At 36.5% G+C, this 20,698-nt stretch overlaps 1 protein-coding gene across 4 annotated transcripts in view; it reads left to right on the top strand.

Moving 5' to 3' along the window:
- Window positions 1-20,698, top strand: part of CUTC (cutC copper transporter) — a 38,420-nt gene that overhangs the window by 972 nt on the left and 16,750 nt on the right. For 2 of the 4 annotated variants that reach the window (XM_017664385.3, XM_017664386.3), the window contains exons 2-5: window positions 1,788-1,859; window positions 4,751-4,810; window positions 16,146-16,355; window positions 16,997-17,032. In XM_017664385.3, coding sequence (XP_017519874.1) covers window positions 1,788-1,859; window positions 4,751-4,810; window positions 16,146-16,355; window positions 16,997-17,032 — 378 coding nt within the window. The remainder of the gene's footprint in view (window positions 1-1,787; window positions 1,860-4,750; window positions 4,811-16,145; window positions 16,356-16,996; window positions 17,033-20,698) is intronic. The other 2 variants (XM_037001234.2, XM_073240560.1) reach the window with 2 other exon arrangements.

The raw sequence follows: 20,698 nt of genomic DNA, 5'->3' as shown, positions 1-20,698 counted from the left end.
ATGACCACAGACGCACAAAGCAGACGCTTGCAAGGATATAAGCAAACATTCTCTCGCCCATTCAATTGCCTTTTTTTTTCTTACCAGTTCCTCGGTACCCTGGGACAGGATGTCTTGGGTTTCTGCATTATCTCTGACCCTAAAACTTAGAAAATAGGTAGAACAAAAAGAAACTGCCACCTTTTAATAGTTATAAGGTTTTGGGGGCTACTTAACTTCATTTTCTAGTTAATGTGAGTGTTGAATTTTAAACCCAGGGATTTAATAGTTTTCCTCTGTTATAAACCATCCCTTCTCAAACTTTTTGATCTCGGGACCTTTTACTCTCCTAAAAGTTCTTGAAAATCTCCAAGACCTTCTATTTATATAGGTTCAATCTATCGATATTGACTATTGGAAATGAAAACAAATTTTAAAAGCATGTATTAACTAGAAAATAACCATAATAAACCCATTACATGTTAACACAACATGTTTTATGAAAAATAACTATTTTCCTTAACAAACAAAACAGAAGTGTGCCAAAGTTTTCTATTTTTGCAAATCTTTTTACTGTTGGGATTAGTGGAATACCCGGATTTTCTTCCCTGCTTCTGCATTCAACCTGACGTGTCTGGTAGCTCTAGAAACACTTCTCTAGAAAAACCTCATGTGAAAGAATGACAGTGAAAAAGGCAAATAAGTCTTAGTATTATTATGAAAGTAAGTTTGACTGTACTGACTCTAAATAGGTCTTAGAGGCCTATTTGTTTAAAAATTCTATGCTTACAGAAAAAGCTAAAAGCTTTGTTTTCATCACACTTTTTAGTGTAAATACAAGGGTTTTATGAATGTGTAATTATTCAGTCATTAGTAAACTTTTGTGTGACTATTGTGTACCAGGGTAGAAACTGTGCTTGCTTTGGGTGATAATAAAGATTTGTCACATACAGACTTTACTTAGGAAGTTTAGGTTAAGTAAGAGTGATGAGACATCTATGTACATATATAGTAATGAGACAGAAAGTAATCAGTGTTTTAAAGAGATACAATAAGCATTTTAAAGAGGAATGTATAATTTATATGAGTTCAAAACAGGGAAATACAATTTCCTACTTTGGGAGAGAAGAAATATGGAAATGGGATTTGACATAAGCCTTGGAAGAGTTTAGTGTTCATAAATGGAGCTGGAAGGACTTTGTGGACTGAGGAGATGGCATAAGTGCAGAGATGGGGGTTGGAGGAACTAGAGGCATGTAGCGGAAATAATATGTAGTTCATTAATTATAACTAACACTTTTCATACACTTAGTGGGTACTATCCACTTTACATGGATTATTTAATACTCTACTTGAAGGTAGGTATTAAAACCTACCCTGGTTTATAGAAAACTTAGGTTAAGTAACTTGTCTAGGATCACACAAATAAGTACTGGGGCCAGGATTTGAAGTCCCTCCCAGTTCTTAAACATATATTCCTTATAAAGAAATTTAAACATATTCTTGAGGTATTGAGAAGCACTGAAAGAATCTGACCTGAAATATGATGATGAGGTCTGTGTTTGAGGAAGATTAATTTGGCATTCAGTGTATATTTTCCTCAGTATAATTTTTATATATGTGTATTTATTTCACAGAGACATTCATTTTATAATTAATAGTGTATTCTATTCATAGGCCCTAGTGTACTTATATACCTGCCTATTATTGGACATTTGATTTTGGCAGCAAAATGTAAAATATTTGTGGTAGATTGATCTGGATGGATAGTACCATCATTAAATTACATTGTTCTCCATGTATTTTAGGAGCAGCAAATGGATTTCTCATGGAAGTGTGTGTTGATTCAGTAGAGTCAGCTGTAAATGCAGAAAGAGGAGGTAAGAGAAATTAGAGAATGAATGACAGTTGGCAGTCTTTTTTTAAGAGTCTGAAAATGATTCCTGTGAACTGATATTGTGAGCCCTGGTGATGTAAGGACCTAGTAATATTCTTGAAAACAACCAACCAACTAGAAAACATACTGGAAAATTATCAACTTTTATTTTTACTCCTCCAGTAGGTAACATTTTGAGTCAAATGTCCACAATAGTGTTTATTCCCCAACTTAATTTTTAATTAACTTTAGTCTAGATTTAATTTTTTTTAAACCATTGATTTTAAAGATGATTTTAGAGATTTGTTGCCATTTTCATCAACAGGACTTTTATCATTACCTTTTCTTTATGAACATTATCTATTTTTACTTCACAATATATCTTTTGCACTTAACCTGCTTTGATTGGAAGCATAGAAATTTCCATCAACACAGGATCAGAAAATTTTAAAACTTATTATAGAAAATTCCAAACATATACAAAAGAGTAGATACCATAATGAATCCCCATGTACCCATCACTCAGCTTGAACCATTTTCAGCGCACGATCAGTCTTTCATCTGTATGGGGGCAGGTTGTGGTGGGGGAGGTGACAAGTGACGAGGGGTGGTTAGCCAGGAAACTTTTGCGAAGAGCAGCATGATAATATATTTTTGGCTTTGCTGACTATATTTGTTCTTTGTCAAATATTCTCCTTTGTTTTTTAAAATTATCTTTTGAAAATGTAAAAACCATTCTTAATTGGCAATAAAAATAAAGTTCTTATTGATACATGTGACAAGTTAGATGAATCTTTTGAAACATTATTCTAAGTGGAACAAAACTAATCACAAAATACCACATATTGTACGATTCCACTAATGTCACATGTCCACATAAGGCAAATTTTGGAGACTGAAAAGTAGATTAGTGGTTGCCTAGGGCTGAAGGGAATGGCAGAAGGGGAGGTAGCTGCTAAAGGGTGTGAGGTTTCTTTCTGGGGTGATGAAAATGTTCTAAAATTGATTGTGGTTATGGTAGCAGAATTCTGTGCGTATGCTAAAAAGTGCTGAATTGTATACTTTAAATAGGTGAATTGTATGGTATGTGAGTTACATATTAGTAAGGATGTCATTTTTTTAAAAACATGCAAAAATATTTTTAACTGGCAGTCCTTAACAAAAAGAAAGCTGTGGGCCTTTGGCCTGCAGCCATAGTTCTTTATTATTAGACCCCTGATCTAATAATCTTACCTTTCTTCCCTCATCCCCAGATTTTAAAGCAAATCCCATACATGATGTCATTTCATCCTTAAATATTTCTGTATATATCTGTAAAAGAGAAGGACTGTTTAAAAAAAGATAACAAAAACAGTACCACTTATATCTTAAAAAAATAACTTCTGTCATCAAAAATATTCAAGTAGTTTTCAGGTTTCTACAATTGGCTTATACAGTTTTGTTTTATAGTTCTTTGAATCAAGACCCAAACATTTCATTGGTTTGATATGTCTTTTAAGTCTGTTTCAGTCTGTAAGTTTTTCCTTTTTTCTTTCTGTAATTCTTTCCTTTAGTTTGTTAAAGAAACTGTGATTTTCATCTTTTAGAGTATTCCACATTCTCAATTTTACTGATTGTATATTTACTTTATATATATATGTCACTTTATATGTTCCCTTGACCCTTGTATTTCCTGTAAAGTTGTACTTAACCCAAAGGCTTAATCATATTCAGATTTGAGTTTCTGGCATATCTACTTTATAGATAACATAATCCCTGTTGCATTAAATCAGGAGTCTGTAACATCTTAGGTTTTCTATTTTTGTGACATTAAGATTGATCAGTGGAGTCACATATTGTCAGCCTTATCCTAGGCTTTCCACCTAATAATTTTAGCAGTGCATATTTTAAAACTTATTACAAAAAATTCCAAACATATACAAAAGAGTAGATACCATAATGAATCCCCATGTACCCATCACTCAGCTTGAGCCATTTTCAGTGCACGATCAGTCTTTCCTCTATATGGGGGGCAGGTTGTGGTGGTGGGGCAGCAAGTGACGAGGGGTGGCTTTACAAAATGGTACTACATTTTTTATTAGCATTTATTTTTCTAACTTTTTTTTATTAGCAGACTACTTCCATAAGGAAGAAATTTCACTCATCAACTGGTTTTACTTAAGTCCAGTTTGTACAAGAAAGGCAGAATAAATGCTTGCTTCTTTTCCCTTATTTACAGATCTTTGGTATAATGACCTTGTTCTCTATCCTCCAGTGAGTTGTTTTATCATCAATCTAGGTTTAGACATATTTGATGTGTTTTAATCCATTTTAGTTACTCTTCTTATTGATGCTGAAAATGTCCCAACTGTGGCTGGTAAAAGCTTTCTCAAGCTGGCTCCTGACAAGACCCCATAGTCTGATAGTTCTTTGCTTTCAGCATTCTCTCATTCTTGAAATTATCTTGATTTAAGCTACTTAAAAGTAACTTGTGCTTTTTTAAAGCTTAAAATAATAAAGACTCTCAGGAAAAAATTGATTGCTTTCTTATCAGCAAATTCAGTGTTCCACTATGTATGGTCAATCCAGAAACTTCTTTATTCTAAGTCACTTCCTTATACATGAAAAGACAATATTGTATTACAAAATTTTAAGAGATCTAGCTTAATTTGAGTTTTCTCTTAAATTTGACTATCAGTAAAACATTGTGGGTTGCAAAATAAAATTGGGATTTAAATAGTTTTTTTATAATTTACTTTCAGTTTCAAGAGTTTTTGCTTTATATTTGGAGAAAATGTGAAGTTTACTGTTAATATGAGTTTATTTTGGACAATAATTTTTCAGCAATGCTTTTAAATTTTCTTAATTTTTAATTTTAAAAAATTTGTTATGTTGAGCAATGCTTTTTTATTAAAGGTGCTGGTCGGATTGAATTATGTTCTGGTTTACTGGAAGGAGGAACCACACCTAGCATGGGTAAGTGTCCATTTTTCAGATTTTCTCACAGGAGTTTATTGAGCCTAGAGACAATTGATAATCTGTTTTGCTGGGATCCTTTACTAATGTTACTAACATGTTAACTAGCTATGGATAGCGTATCCGTTTGAAATGCCTATGGCTGTAAACAAACCCGTGTCAGTAAATCGAAGATGTGATCAAATAGATTTTTTTTTCCTCCTACATCAGGAAGTTGCAAGAGAAGTAGTTGCTGTTAATATTGGTTCAGTTGCTCTGCAGTAATATAAAGGACTAGGATTTTTTTTATCTTTCCCTTCTGGCATCCTCAGCATATTGACTTCTGCATTTATTTCTTCCATCCTGATTTTTGAACTGTTGTCATACAGTTTACTACTACATAAGTAAAAAACCCCACACTACATTATTACTATTTTTTGTTTTAAAGAGTCAATTATCTTTTATTAAGAGTTTGAAATAATAAGAAAACAATCATATTTACCTAGGTGTAGTTCCATTTCTAGTGCTCTTCATTCCTGTGTGCAGATCAGTACTTCCATCTGGCTTCATTTTTCTTCTGCCTGAATTCTTTCAGCTTTTTTTTTTTTTTTGTAGTACAGTGTGCTAGTGATGAATTCTTTCAGGTTTGTATGTTTGAAAACATCTTCCCCATTTTTTTTTTGAGAGGGCATCTCTCATATTTATTGATCAAATGGTTGTTAACAACAATAAAATTCTGTATAGGGGACTCAATGCACAATCATTAATCCATCCCAAGCCTAATTCTCATCAGTCTCCAATCTTCTGAAGCATAATGAACAAGTTCTTACATGGTGAACAAATTCTTACATAGTGAATAAGTTCTTACATGGTGAACAGTACAAGGGCAGTCATCACAGAAACTTTCAGTTTTGATCATGCATTATGAACTATAAACAATCAGGTCAAATATGAATATTCATTTGATTTTTATACTTGATTTATATGTGAATCCCACATTTCTCCCTTATTATTTTTGTTATTATTATTATTATTTTTAATAAAATGCTGAAGTGGTAGGTAGATGCAAGATAAAGGTAGAAAACATAGTTTAGTGCTGTAGGAGGGCAAATGTAGATGATCAGGTGTGTGCCTATGGACTAAGTATTAATCCAAGCTAGACAAGGGCAACAAAACATCCACAGATGCAGAAGATTTCTCTCAAAACAGGGGGGTGGGGTTCTAAGCCTCACCTCTGTTGTTCCCCAATTTCTCACCTGATGGTCCCCCTGCGACTGTGCCTGTCTTAAGTTGTTCCTCCCTTGAGGAATCTTACCCATCTCTGGCTAACCAGTCATCTTCCGGGGCCATACAGGGAAATGTAAAGTTGGTAAGTGAGAGAGAAGCAATATTATTTGAAAAGGTTAGCTTTTTACTTCTTTGCAGATTTATGCCCTGTGGCTTTTATGCCCAGCATTTGTCTTGAGGTATCTTTACCACTTGGAAGAATTATGATACTCGGTGATTTCGTTATGAGGCACGAATTCTATTTAAAGGTTGTAATTAGGAAAGAAGAAGAAAAGCTATAGAAGTAGCAGGCGGAAGAAAACATGGGAAGATTGATTATTTCTTTGACATATCTTCTTGTAGAGTAACATAAGCATGTATAGGTTTTAAACTACTAATTAAATTGTGCACACACATTAACATAATAGGAATACAGCTACATAACCAAAGCAGACCTACAATTACCAGCCATCTCCAGTGAAACCAAGAAAACCAGTTAGGCATCCTAGGCATTTGTGAAAACTTATCAATGATATGATGGATATTGTCTAACTGAATTTGAATAGTTTGAGAAAAATCAGACAAATTAAAAAAACACATTCCTGGGAACTGTTCACATCCCATATGTTCTTTTAACAGTAGATAGTCTGTAGTCGCAAGATTTTGGAGTGCTGCAACTTGCACTTCTCCTGATTCTTGGTTGAGTTCTGACAGTATAGATCCAGTCAAATTTTTGTTTTACTGTATGCACAGGCCAGTTTAGATAATCTCCTTCTTCATTTCAATGGCAAGTCCAGGAACCAGTGGGATGAATGCAGCTACAACTGCAGCAGCACCAGGATCTTTGTTGAAGTTTTTTGATGTTCATCTTCTGGAATGACTCTTCCAGAGAATGTTGATGTTGGAAGTTCTTCTTCATATCGTATCTTAATTCGTTTTCTGGGTAGCCAAATTAGACTTTGATCCTCTGTATAAACACAAACCCTTTGCCCACACTTTGATATGCCCTTTATATCATTGTGAAGAACTTATTGGAGATCACCACACAGGAACTGCTTTTTTTTTAAAGAAAAAAGAATATCAGAAAATTGTACTTCCATAGCTGATCATCTGACACCCTTTAAATGATCAAAATTAAGGATATTTAAAGCATGCTTTAATCGTTGATTTACAGTTAGTTTTATCCTATCAGGGAGTAATCCCCCTCTTCTTTCCTTTTTTTTCTTATCATTAATCTACAATTACATGAAGAATATTATGTTTACTAGGCTCTCCCCTATACCAGGTCCCCCCCACAAACCCCTTTACAGTCACTGTCCATCAGCATAGCAAAATGTTGTAGAATCACTACGTGTGTTCTCTGTGTTGTACAGCCCTCCCCTTTCTCCCACCCCCCCGTTATGCATGCTAATCATAATACCCCCTTTCTTCTTCCCCCCCTTATCCCTCCCTACCCACCCATCCTCCCCAGTCCCTTTCCCTTTGGTACCTGTTAGTCCATTCTTGGGTTCTGTGATTCTGCTGCTGTTTTGTTCCTTCAGTTTTTCCTTTGTTGTTATATTCCACAGATGAGTGAAATCGTTTGGCATTTCTCTCTCTCCGCTTGGCTTATTTCACTGAGCATAATACCCTCTAGCTCCATCCATGTTGTTACAAATGGTAGGATTTGTTTTCTTCTTATGGCTGAGTAATATTCCATTGTGTATATGTACCACATCTTCTTTATCCATTCATCTACTGATGGACACTTAGGTTGCTTCCAATTCTTGGCTATTGTAAATAGTGCTGCGATAAACATAGGGGTGCATCTGTCTTTTTCAAACTTGAGTGCTGCATTCTTAGGGTAAATTCCTAGGAGTGGAATTCCTGGGTCAAATGGTAAGTCTATTTTGAGCATTTTGAGGAACCTCCATATTGCTTTCCACAATGGTTGAACTAATTTACATTCCCACCAGCAGTGTAGGAGGGTTTCCCTTTCTCCACAACCTTGTCAACATTTGTTGTTGTTTGTCTTTTGGATGGCAGCCATCCTTACTGGTGTGAGGTGATACCTCATTGTGGTTTTAATTTGCATTTCTCTGATAATTAGCGATGTGGAGCATCTTTTCATGTGTCTGTTGGCCATCTGTATTTCTTTTTTGGAGAACTGTCTGTTCAGTTCCTCTGCCCATTTTTTAATTAGATTGTTTGTTTTTTGTTTGTTGAGGTGGGTGAGCTCTTTATATATTTTGGACGTCAAGCCTTTTACGGACGTCTGTCATTTACAAATATATTCTCCCATACTGTAGGGTTCTTTTTTGTTCTATTGATGGTGTCTTTTGCTGTACAGAAGCTTTTCAGCTTAATATAGTCCCACGTGTTCATTTTTGCTGTTGTTTTCCTTGCCCGGGGAGATATGTTCAAGAAGAGGTCACTCATGTTTATGTCTAAGAGGTTTTTGCCTATGTTTTTTTCTAAGAGTTTTATGGTTTCATGACTTACATTCAGGTCTTTGATCCATTTTGAATTTACTTTTGTGTATGGGGTTAGACAATGATCCAGTTTCATGCTCTTACATGTAGCTGTCCAGTTTTGCCAGCACCATCTGTTGAAGAGACTGTCATTTTGCCATTGTATGTCCATGGCTCCTTTATCAAATATTAATTGACCATATATGTTTGGGTTAATGTCTGGAGTCTCTAATCTGTTCCACTGGTCTGTGGCTCTGTTCTTGTGCCAGTACCAAATTGTCTTGATTACTATGGCTTTGTAGTAGAGCTTGAAGTTGGGGAGTGAGATCCCCCCTACTTTATTCTTCTTTCTCAGGATTGCTTTGGCTATTCGGGGTCTTTGGTGTTTCCATATGAATTTTTGAATTATTTGTTCCAGTTTGTTGAAGAATGTTGCTGGTAATTTGATAGGGATTGCATCAAATCTGTATATTGCTTTGGGCAGGATGGCCATTTTGACAATATTAATTCTTCCTAGCCACGAGCATGGGATGAGTTTCCATTTGTTAGTGTCCCCTTTAATTTCTCTTAAGAGTGACTTGTTGTTTTCAGGGTGTAGGTCTTTCACTTCTTTGGTTAGGTTTATTCCTAGGTATTTTATTCTTTTTGATGCAATTGTGAATGGAATTGTTTTCCTGATTTCTCTTTCTATTGGTTCATTGTTAGTATATAGGAAAGCCACAGATTTCTGTGTGTTAATTTTGTATCCTGCAACTTTGCTGTATTCCGATATCAGTTCTAGTAGTTTTGGAGTGGAGTCTTTAGGGTTTTTTATGTACAATATCATGTCATCTGCAAATAGTGACAGTTTAACTTCTTCTTTACCAATCTGGATTCCTTGTATTTCTTTGTTTTGTCTAATTGCCGTGACTAGGGCCTCCAGTACTATGTTAAATAACTGTGGGAAGAGTGGGCATCCCTGTCTTGTTCCCAATCTCAGAGGAAATGCTTTCAGCTTCTCGCTGTTCAGTATAATGTTGGTTGTGGGTTTATCATATATGGCCTTTATTATGTTGAGGTACTTGCCCTCTATTCCCATTTTGCTGAGAGTTTTTATCATGAATGGATGTTGAATTTTGTTGAATGCTTTTTCAGCATCTGTGGAGATGATCATGTGGTCTTTGTCTTTCTTTTTGTTGATGTGGTGGATGATGTTGATGGATTTTCGAATGTTGTACCATCCTTGCATCCCTGGGATGAATCCCACTTGGTCATGGTTATGATCCTTTTGATATGCTGTTGAATTCTGTTTGCTAATATTTTATTGAGTATTTTTGCATCTACATTCATCAGGGATATTGGTCTCTAATTTTCTTTTTTGGTGGGGTCTTTGCCTGGTTTTGGTATTAGGGTGATGTTGGCTTCATAGAATGAGTTTGGGACTATTCCCTCCTCTTCTATTTTTTGGAAAACTTTAAGGAGTATGGGTATTATGTCTTCTCTGTGTGTCTGATAAAATTCCGAGGTAAATCCATCCAGCCCGGGGTTTTGTTCTTGGGTAGTTTTTTGATTACCGTTTCAATTTCTTTGCTCGTAATTGGTTTGTTTAACTTTTGTGTTTCTTCCTTGGTCAGTCTTGGGAGGTTGTATTTTTCTAGGAAGTTGTCCATTTCTTCTAGGTTTTCCAGCTTGTTGGCATATAGGTTTTCATAGTAGTCTTTAATAATTCTTTGTATTTCTGTGAAGTCTGTCATGATTTTTCCATTCTCATTTCTGATTCTGTTGATTTGTGTTGATTCTCTTTTTCTCTTAATAAGTTTGGGTAGAGGCTTACCTATTTTGTTTATTTTCTCAAAGAACCAGCTCTTGGTTTCATTGATTTTTACTATTGTTTTATTCTTCTCAATTTTGTTTATTTCTTCTCTGATCTTTATTATGTCCCTCCTTCTGCTGACTTTAGGCCTCATTTGTTCTTCTTTTTCCATTTTTGGTAATTGTGATGTTAGACTATTCATTTGGGATTGTTCTTCCTTCTTCAAATGTGCCTGGATCACTATATACTTTCTTCTTAAGACTGCTTTCGCTGCGTCCCACAGAAGTTGGGGCTTTGTGTTGTTGTTGTTGTCATTTCTTTCCATATATTGCTTGATCTCTATTTTAATTTGTTCATTGATCCATTGATTATTTAGGAACATGTTGTTAAGCCGCCATGTGTTTGTGAGCCTTTTTGCTTTCTTTGTAGAATTTATTTCTAGTTTTATACCTTTGTGGTCTGAAAAGTTGGTTGATAGAATTTCAATATTTTGGAATTTACTGAGGCTCTTTTTGTGAGCTAGTATGTGGTCTATTCTGGAGAATGTTCCATGTGCACTTGAGAAGAATATATATCCTGTTGCTTTTGGATGTAGAGTTCTATAGATGTCTGTTAGGTCCATCTGTTCTACTGTGTTGTTCAGTGCCTGTGTGTCCTTACTTATTTTCTGCCCGGTGGATCTATCCTTTGGGGTGAGTGGTGTGTTGAAGTCTCTTAAAATGAATGCATTGCAGTCTATTTCCCTCTTTAGTTCTGTTAGTATTTGTTTCACATATGCTGCTGCTCCTGTGTTGGGTGCATATATATGTAGAATGCTTACATTCTCTTGTTGGACTGAGCCCTTTATCATTATGTAGTGTCCTTTATCTCTTGTTACTTTCTTTGTTTTGAAGTCTATTTTGCCTGATATTAGTACTGCAACCCCTGCTTTCTTCTCGCTGTTGTTTGCCAGAAATATGTTTTTCCATCCCTTGTCTTTTAGTCTGTGCATGTCTTTGGGTTTGAGGTGAGTTCCTTGTAAGCAGCATATAGATGGGTCTTGCTTTTTTATCCATTCCATTACTCTGTGTCTTTTGATTGGTGCATTAAGTCCATTTACACTTAGGGTGACTATTGAGAGATATGTACTTATTGCCATTGCAGGCTTTAGATTCGTGGTTACCAAAGGTTCAAGGTTAGCTTCTTTAGTATCTTACTGCCTAACTTAGCTCGCTTATTGAGCTGTTATATACACTGTCTGGAGATTCTTTTCTTCTCTCCCTTCTTATTCCTCCTCCTCCATTCTTAATATGTTGGGTGTTTTGTTCTGTGCTCTTTTTAGGAGTGCTCCCATCTAGAGCAGTCCCTGTAAGATGCCCTGTAGAGGTGGTTTGTGGGAAGCAAATTCCCTCAGCTTTTGCTTGTCTGGGAATTGTTTAATCCCTCCATCATATTTAAATGATGATCGTGCTGGATACAGTATCCTTGGTTCAAGGCCCTTCTGTTTCATTGTATTAAATATATCATGCCATTTTCTTCTGGCCTGTAAGGTTTCTGTCAAGAAGTCTGATGATAGCCTGATGGGTTTTCCTTTATAGGTGACCTTTTTCTCTCTAGCTGCCTTTAAAACTCTTTCCTTGTCCTTGATCTTTGCCATTTTAATTATTATGTGTCTTGGTGTTGTCCTCCTTGGGTCCTTTCTGTTGGGAGTTCTGTTTATTTCCGTGGTCTGTTCAATTATTTCATCCCCCAGTTTGGGGAAGTTTTCAGCAATTATTTCTTTAAAGACACTTTCTATCCCTTTTTCCTCTCTCTTCTTCTTCTGGTACCCCTGTAATATGGATGTTGTTCCTTTTGGATTGGTCACACAGTTCTCTTAATATTGTTTCATTCCTGGAGATCCTTTTATCTTTCTCTATGTCAGCTTCTATGGGTTCCTGTTCTCTGGTTTCTATTCCATCAATGGCCTCTTGCATCTTATCCATTCTGCTTATAAATCCTTCCAGAGTTTGTTTCACTTCTGTGATCTCCTTCCTGGCATCTGTGATCTCCTTCCGGGCTTCATCCCTTAGCTCTTGCATATTTCTCTGCATCTCCATCAGCATGTTTATGATTTTTATTTTGAATTCTTTTTCAGGAAGACTGGTTAGGTCTGTCTCTTTCTCTGGTGGTGTCTCTGTGATCTTGGTTTGCCTGTAATTTGGCTTTTCATGGTGATAGAAATAGTTTGCAGAGCTGGGACGAGTGACGGCTGGAAGAAGTTCCCTTCTTGTTGGTTTGTGGCCTTCCTCTCCTGGGAGAATAGTGACCTCTAGTGGCTTGTGCTGGGCAGCTGCCTGCAGACAGAGCTTCTTATTCCTGCCTGGCTGCTATGGAGTTTATCTCCGCTGTTGCTGTGGGTGTGGCCTGGCTCGGGCTGCTGCTCCAAAATGGTGGAGCCCCTTTGGAGGGGTTGTGGCCGGGAGGCTATTTATCTCCATGAGGGGCCTCCGTGCTCCCTGCTGCCCAGGGGGTCTGAGTGCCCAGGATCCCCGGATTCCCTGCCTCTGGACTAATTGTCCCGCCCTGTCCCTTTAAGACTTCCAAAAAGCACTCTCCAAAACAAAACAACAACAAGAACAAAAAAAAAAGCCACTCGCTTTTCTTTGTCCTCAGGCGCCAACCTCAGGGACCCACTCACTTGCTGCCCTGTTTCCCTAGTATCCAGGACCTCACGCATGCACTGTGTCTGCGCTCTGGTCTGGATGGCTGGGGCTGGTTGTTCAGTAGTCCTGGGCTCCCTCTCTCTCCCGCTCTGACTCCTCTCCTCCCGCCGGGAGCTGGGGGGGGAGGGGCACTCGAGTCCCGTGGGGCCGGGGCTTGTATCTTACCCCCTTCGCGAGGCACTGGGTTCTCGCTGGTGTGGATGTGGTCTGGATGTTGTCCTGTGTCCTCTCGTCTCTATTCTAGGAAGAATTGTCTTTGTTACATTTTCATAAATATATGTGGTTTTGGGAGGAGATTTCAGCTTTTCTACTCCCACTGCCCTCTTGGCTCTGCCTTTTTTCCCCATTTTTAAAAGATATTTTTGCTGGATGTAGAATTCTAGCTTGACATTTTTTTCTTTCAATACTTTAGGGATTTTTATCCACTGTCTTTTTGCTTGTATTGTTTCTGTCAAGAAATCTGTTATGCATAACTTTGTTCTTTTCTATGTAATGTCTCTTTTCTCTGATTGCTTTTAATAATTTCTTCTTTATTCCTTCATGGTTTGCAGCAATTTGATTATGATGTACCTGAGGGTAGTTTTCTTCATGTTTCTTGGAACTGTACATTTATACTTTTCATCACATTTGGACAATTTTCAGCATTGAATGTCTTCCACTTTCTTCTTTAGAGACTTCAGTTATATTTATATTCAGCTGCTTAAAGTTCCACAACTCACTGATAAACTACTATTTTTTAAAATCTATTTGTCTTGTGTTTTGTCTCACATAGATCCTATTGCTATGTTTTCAAGTTTACTATCTTTTTCCTGTAATGTCTAATCTGCTGTTAATCCTGCCTGGTGTATCTTTCATCCCATACATTTTTTCACATCTAGAAATTTGAGTCTGTTGTTATATCTCATATGTTGCTTCTGAACTCTTTTGAACATGTGAAATAAAGTTATAATAGCTGTTTTAATGACTTGGCTGCTAATTAAAACATCTGTAAGTTCTAGGTTGGTTTTGCTTGATTGATTTATTACCTCATGATGTGTCTTATTTTCCTGCCTACTAATTTTTCATTGAATACAAGACTTTGTTGGATACTGGATATTTTTGTATTCCTGTAAATATTCTTGAGCAGTTAGGTTACTTGGAAACAGTTTGTTCCTTTGTGTCTTGCTTTTAAAATTTATTAGGCAGGTCTGGAACAGTAGTCAGTCTAGAGCTAATTATTCCCCTCTATTGAGGCAATACCCTTTGTGTACTCTGCCTCACACCCCATGAATCTTGAAGTTTTCCTGTCTGCCTGTTGGGGACAGGCATTATTCCTGGCCAGTATTAATGATAGGTACTATTTCTTCTAATCTTTTTCAGTGGATCTTTCCCTGCCTTTGTATAGTTTCCTTGCATGTATGCACTGATTAGTGCTCAACTGAATATTAGAGGGGGATTCTCTGCAAATCTTCAGAGTTTTCTTTCTCTTCTCCCTGGTACTGTCGACTATGAACTGTTAGCCATTTGTCTTCTCTGGACTCTCAGCTTTGTCTTCTCAACTCAGAGAATGCTCTGGGCTCTCTCTGGGTGCCCCCTCCTTAAACTGTGGTCTAGAAAACTCTCAAGATAGTAATCTGGGTCAATTATAGTGCTCACCTTGTTTGTTTTCCATCTTTCAGGCATCATTGTCCTTTGTTGTTTGACATCCAATCTTGCAAACCATTGTTTCATACATACTGTCTATCTTTTGGTTATTATAGGTGGGAGGGTAATCCAGTCTTTGTTCAAAAGCAGAAGTCCCTATATGAATTTCTGACTTCTATACGTTATTCTGAGGTTGATGATAGCATTTTTCAGTATAAAAGGTTTATATATTCAAAAGCCCTTTGGAATCTTCTCATTTAAAGAGGGCATCCCCTGGCCATTCCATGAAATTCCTAGAATATATATGTAAATTTGAGTGCCATCTGTTTTTTGTAATAGCAATCATGCCTCATTGCTTGGTGTTGGGCATATTACTATTTCATAGGAAATTGGGTTCTTTTAGCAAGGAAAAAGAAGTAAATTCATACTGGTTAAATAAACACTAGTGGTGCCTACCACAAATCTTATACAGATGGTCCCCAACTTAATGATGGTTCAACTTATGATTTTTCAATGGTGCAAAAGCAAAACACATTCAGTAGAAACCATACTTCAGATTTTGAATTTGATCTTTTCCTGAGCTAGCAATATAAGGTACAATACTTTCTCATGGTGCTGGGCAGTGGCAATGAGCTGCAGCTCCCAGTAAACCACGTATTCACTAGGTTAAACAACCGATGTATGTATAAGCATTCTGTACCCATATAACCATTCTGTTTTTCACTTTCAGTATAGTACTCAATAATTACATGAGATATTCAGACCATTTGTCCAACTATAGCCTAAATGTTAGTGTTCAGAGCACATTTACAGTAGGTAAGGTTAAAGCTATGATGTTCAGGTTAAGTGTATTAAATGAATTTTTGACTTAGGATGTTTTCAACTCACAATGGGTTTACTGAGATGTAACCCCATTGTAAGTCAAGGAAGATCTGTAGTATTGAGGGTTTCTGAACTAGCCATGGATTTCATCAAATATTTAGGTACTTTCATTCATCAATCTCTGTGTAAAATCACAATTAAGTAGAATTTTGCTCCCTTTTGTGTATCTCTTTCAGAAAAAGGCTTTGCCAAATTTTTTTTATCTATTAAAGGGTCATAAACTTTACAACTATGTAACCATCTCTATAGTAGGTTATAAATAGAGCTGTAATCAGTTAGAAAGGAGAAACTGGGTCTTACAGAATACACTGGCAGAACTTTGAGCCTGGTAGTTATTACACTTTCAAATGTCACATACCAGTAAAAGGATTCTTGTCTAGTCAACTGACAAGTGCTTTTAAAATACAGTAACTTCCTTCTTGTCCTAAATTGCTCTTTTTTACCCTTGATTTTCTTATTACTTACCTTCTGCTATATACACAATTTTCTTACCACTGTTCTCCTTCCCTTTAGATCCACTTTTCTCTGGTTTTCTCAGTCAACTCTTCCTGTAGAAGTGATACACAAGAGCATATGTAGAGGACCTGTAGTATTTAATTGATTTCCTTGAGCTTTTAGCTCACATTTGAATTTAATTAGTCTGCTCTCTGTTCTTTCAGGTGTCCTTCAAGTAGTGAAGCAATATGTCCAGATCCCAGTTTTTGCGATGATTCGGCCACGTGGAGGTGATTTTTTATATTCAGATCGTGAAGTTGAGGTGATGAAGGCTGACATTCGTCTTGCCAAGCTTTATGGTGCTGATGGTTTGGTATTTGGGGCATTGACTGAAGATGGACACATTGACAAAGAGCTGTGCATGTCTCTTGTGGGTAAGATTTTGTATCTGAGACCAAAAAGCCTCTAAGGATGATTGCATTTAATAATTCTGATACAGAAAAATGTGATCACAAAACTGACTTTTCAGTCATATCTGCAGGAACTTACAGTAACCTGTTTTAAACAGTAGTTATTTAGGTGTTTTGGCAGAGGGTATATGCAGCATAGCCCTCCTGACTTTCCTCACTTGCTATGAATCAGGTTCTGGTACTGTTCCTGTAGGACTTAAGGGAAGTTTACCTTGATTTCTTTAATCACTGTACCAAAACTTCAAAAGCTATTGCATTTGGTGAGGATGGGGAGAAGTGGAGAGGACAGAAGCAAACTACCTACATTACTAGGCAAAGTATTTCTTGAAGATTCTCAGATGTAAATAGACGTAATGTTGCCCTTGCATTGTCAGATCATATAATTTGTACTTCTTTCCCTTAGGAGTGGATGACCATTTAAAAAAAAATATGTAAAGTGGAAACATAGGACTCTGAACTTGGAAGGTTGCCATTTTATTATTTTAGTTCACTGTTCTCACTTCTTAGGAAGGGAAAACATTAAAAAAATAACGTGGAGAATTCTTTGTATAATAATCAGTGATGATCTCCTCACTCATATTATTATTTGACTTTTTTTTAAATAGCTATTTGCCGTCCTCTGCCAGTCACTTTCCACCGAGGTGAGTCATTTCCATTTTAGAAGTTCTATTAAATGGTGTCAGGTCTCTAATTTCACCAATACCTTTTTATGAAACACAATACTATAGTGTTAAAGTCTTACCAGTTGGTTTCTTATACTGATATTGGGACTAACAGTTGTAAATTTTGAGATTCACAGTTTCTAGAAAATTTGAAGCTTAGTTATGAATAGTTGTTAAAAGTAGGTGATGGTGAAAAAAAAAAGTAGATGGTGGTGGTAGTGGTAATGGTGGGAAATAATAGACGGAGAAAGTAAGCATTGCCTACAAGCATGTCCTTTATACAGCATTCCAAGCAGGAATCCTGAGATTGATTTTTATTGGATTGCCTTAGGTCATGTGCAGCCCCCAAAGGAATATATCATTGTGGCCAGTGAAATTGAAATGTACTGCCCAGCTTAAGCCAGACAAGATTGTTCCTGGAACTAGGGGTTAGATCAGCAGATAAATGTAAGATTCATAGACAGTCTTAGGTATCTGAAGAAGAATTGGATAATATTTGGAAGGAGGAAAAAAGAAATAAATGCTGCCTAGGCAATGGATAGATGTTCACTATAGTTACTGATAGCTTGTTTACATTAGAATGATTTTTAAAAAGTGATAATTTCATATAAAAAAATACTATCTATAAATCCAGTTATATAGTTTCCGTACACTTTTGCCAAGCTTTGGTAAAATGGAGGAACAAGTGTCAGTTTCTCTTGCAGATGGCACTCAATTGCCCATGAAAAGTCTTCAGTCAATTTTTTATTATTTGACTTGATATATTTGAGAAATTGTTGAATGTTTTTCTGTTCTTTTGATTAAGCATTTAAAGATTAGGATGAGAGTGGACAGCACCATTTACATCTATTTATAGAAATTAGATATTAAGTACTTGTTATTCTTGTTTCTTTTTAAAATGGATAATACCAACAGAAAACTGTTTTCTTGTTAGCTACTTAGCAATGCTTCTCATAAACTAGCAATAACGAAAAGATGGTAAAGTGCTTAAAAGTCAGCACCTTAAGGCTAACTATAAAAAAGATTTTAAATATGAAAAGCAATTTAAATTGTCAACATTTATCTGAAAAATGTATAGTTTAAAATTTGACATGCTAAATAATTAAAAGGTAAATCCATCAATAGATTTTTCTGTTCTTAAACTAAGAAAATCATTTAAATTTTGTTCATTTCCCTCAATAAGTTAAACAAAAAATACTTTCATGTTTTAAAATTTTTACATTCTCCTGGGTTCCACATTTTTTTCACCCATGTTTAATGAGGTAGTATGATAGTGTAATTATTGGTGAGAAGGTACTGCCACCAAAAAAAGAAAGTCCTCTGTGGTAGATTTTAAATGTCTACATGTACAAAAGGGTAAAAGGAAGGGGTTTAGCAGCTAATCCACTGTAGATTAGAATTTCCATGAAACACACCCATATATGACAGTGAACTTAATCAATAAATGTTGGCTTTATTGTGGCTGCTCTACCAAACAGCTATTCGCCCATCTTTCTCCCTCTCCTCAGACTTTCCTCTTACCCGAGACATAACAATATTGAAATTAGACCAGTTAGTAATCCTGCAGTGGCCTCTGAGTGTCCAAATGAAAAGAAGAGTCCCATTTCTCTTACTTTAAATCAAAAGCTAGAAATGATTCAGCTTAATGAAGAAGGCACGTCAAAAGCCAAGATAGGCCAAAAGCTAGGCTTCTTTCACTGAACAGTTAGCCAGATTGTGCATGCACAGGAAAAATTCCTGAAGGGAATTACAAGTGCTACTCCAGTGAACACATAAATGATAAAGAAAACAAAACAACCTATTGCTGATATGGAGAAAGTTTTAGTGGTCTGGATAGAAGATCAAACCAGCCACAACATTCCCTTAAACCAAAGCCTATCCAAAGCTAGGCTCTAACTCTCTTCAATTCTGTGAAGACTGAGAGGGGTGAGGAAGCTGCAGAGGAAAAGTGTGAAGCTAACAGGTTGGTTCATGAGGTTTAAGGAAAGAAGCTGTCTCCTTAACATAGAAATGCAAGGTGAAGCAGCAAGTGCTGATGTAGGAGCTGCAGCAAGTTATCCAGAAGATCTAGCTTAGATAATAAAAGTGGCTACACTAAACAGCAGGTTTTCCATGTAGATGAAATGGCCTTCAATTGGAAGAAGATGCTGTCTAGGACTTTGATAGCTAGAGAAGAGAAGTCAATGCCTGGCTTCAAACTTCAAAGGACAGGCTAACTCTCTTGTTAGGGGATAATGCAGCTGATGACTTTAAGTTGAAGCCAATGCTCATTTATCATTCAAAAAATCTTAGGGCCCTTAAGAATTATGCTAAGCCTACTCCTCCTGTGCTCTATAAATTGAACGACAAAGCCTGGATGAGAGCATATCTATTTATGACATAGTTTACTGAATATTTTAAGCCTGCTGTTGAAACCTGCTGAAAGATTACTTTCAAAATATTACTGCTAATTAATAATGCACTAGGTAACCCAAGAGCTGTGATAGGGATGTACAATGAGATTATGTTGTTTTCATGCCTGCTAACACAACATTCATTCTCTAGCCCATGGATCAAGGAGTCATTTCAACTTTCAAGTCTTATTATTTAGAATATACATTCTGTAAGGCTATTCCAGGCATGAATAGTGATTCCTCTGATGGATCTGGGTAAGTTCATTGAAAACCCTTCTGGAAAGGATTCAATATGCAAGATATCATTAAGAGCATTCATGATTCATGGGAAGATACCAAAATATCAACATTAATAGGATTTTGGAAGAAGTTGATTCTAACCCTCATGTATGACTTTGAGGTGTTTGAGACTTCAGTGAAGGAAGTAATCGTGTATGTGATGGAAACAGCAAGAGAACTAGAATTACAAGTGGAGCCTGAAGATGTGACTGAATTGCTGCAACCACATGATAAAACTTTAATGGATGAAGAGCTGCTTCTTATGGATATTTCTTGAGAAGGAATCTACTCTGCATGAAGATGCTGTGAAGATTGTTGAAGTGACAAAAGATTCAGAATACTACATAAACTGAGTTGATAAAGCAGTGATAAGGTTTGAGAGGACTGGTTCCAATACTGAAGGGAGTTCTACTGTGGGTAATAGGCTATCAGACAGCATCACATGCTACGAGAAATTGTGAAAGGAAGTCAATCGATGCAACAAACTTCACTGTCTTCTTTTAAGAAATTGCCAGTCACCCCATCCTTCATCAGTCACCATCCTGATCAATCAGCAGCCATGAACATCAGAGTAAGACCCTTTATTAGCAAAAAGATCACAGCTCACTGAAAGCTCAGATAATGTTTAGCATTTTTTTAGCAATCAAGTATTTTTTAATTAAGTTACATACATTATTCTTTAGACAATGTTATTGCCCACTTAACAGACTACAGTATGAAGTAAGCATACTTATATATGCACTGGGAAATAAAAACATTCATTTGACTTATCCTATTGCAATATTCCTGGAACTGAACTCGCAGTTTCTTGAGGTATGCCTGCAGCTTTTCTCTTTGAGGTTCCTGGTGCTACTTTCCTCTCTGAAGAGGAGAGAAGTCTCTTATAAAGGGATGGCATTAAAACTTGTCATCTGTTGTAAACAATTGTCCTTGTGCTGTGAGCCTTCAGTATGTGGGATAAGTGGATTAGTAC

Source organism: Manis javanica, chromosome 7 (genome assembly GCF_040802235.1).
Source record: "Manis javanica isolate MJ-LG chromosome 7, MJ_LKY, whole genome shotgun sequence".
Taxonomy (NCBI): domain Eukaryota; kingdom Metazoa; phylum Chordata; class Mammalia; order Pholidota; family Manidae; genus Manis; species Manis javanica.
Note: the sequence above shows the minus strand (reverse complement) of the source record. Positions and strands in the feature narration are given on the sequence as shown.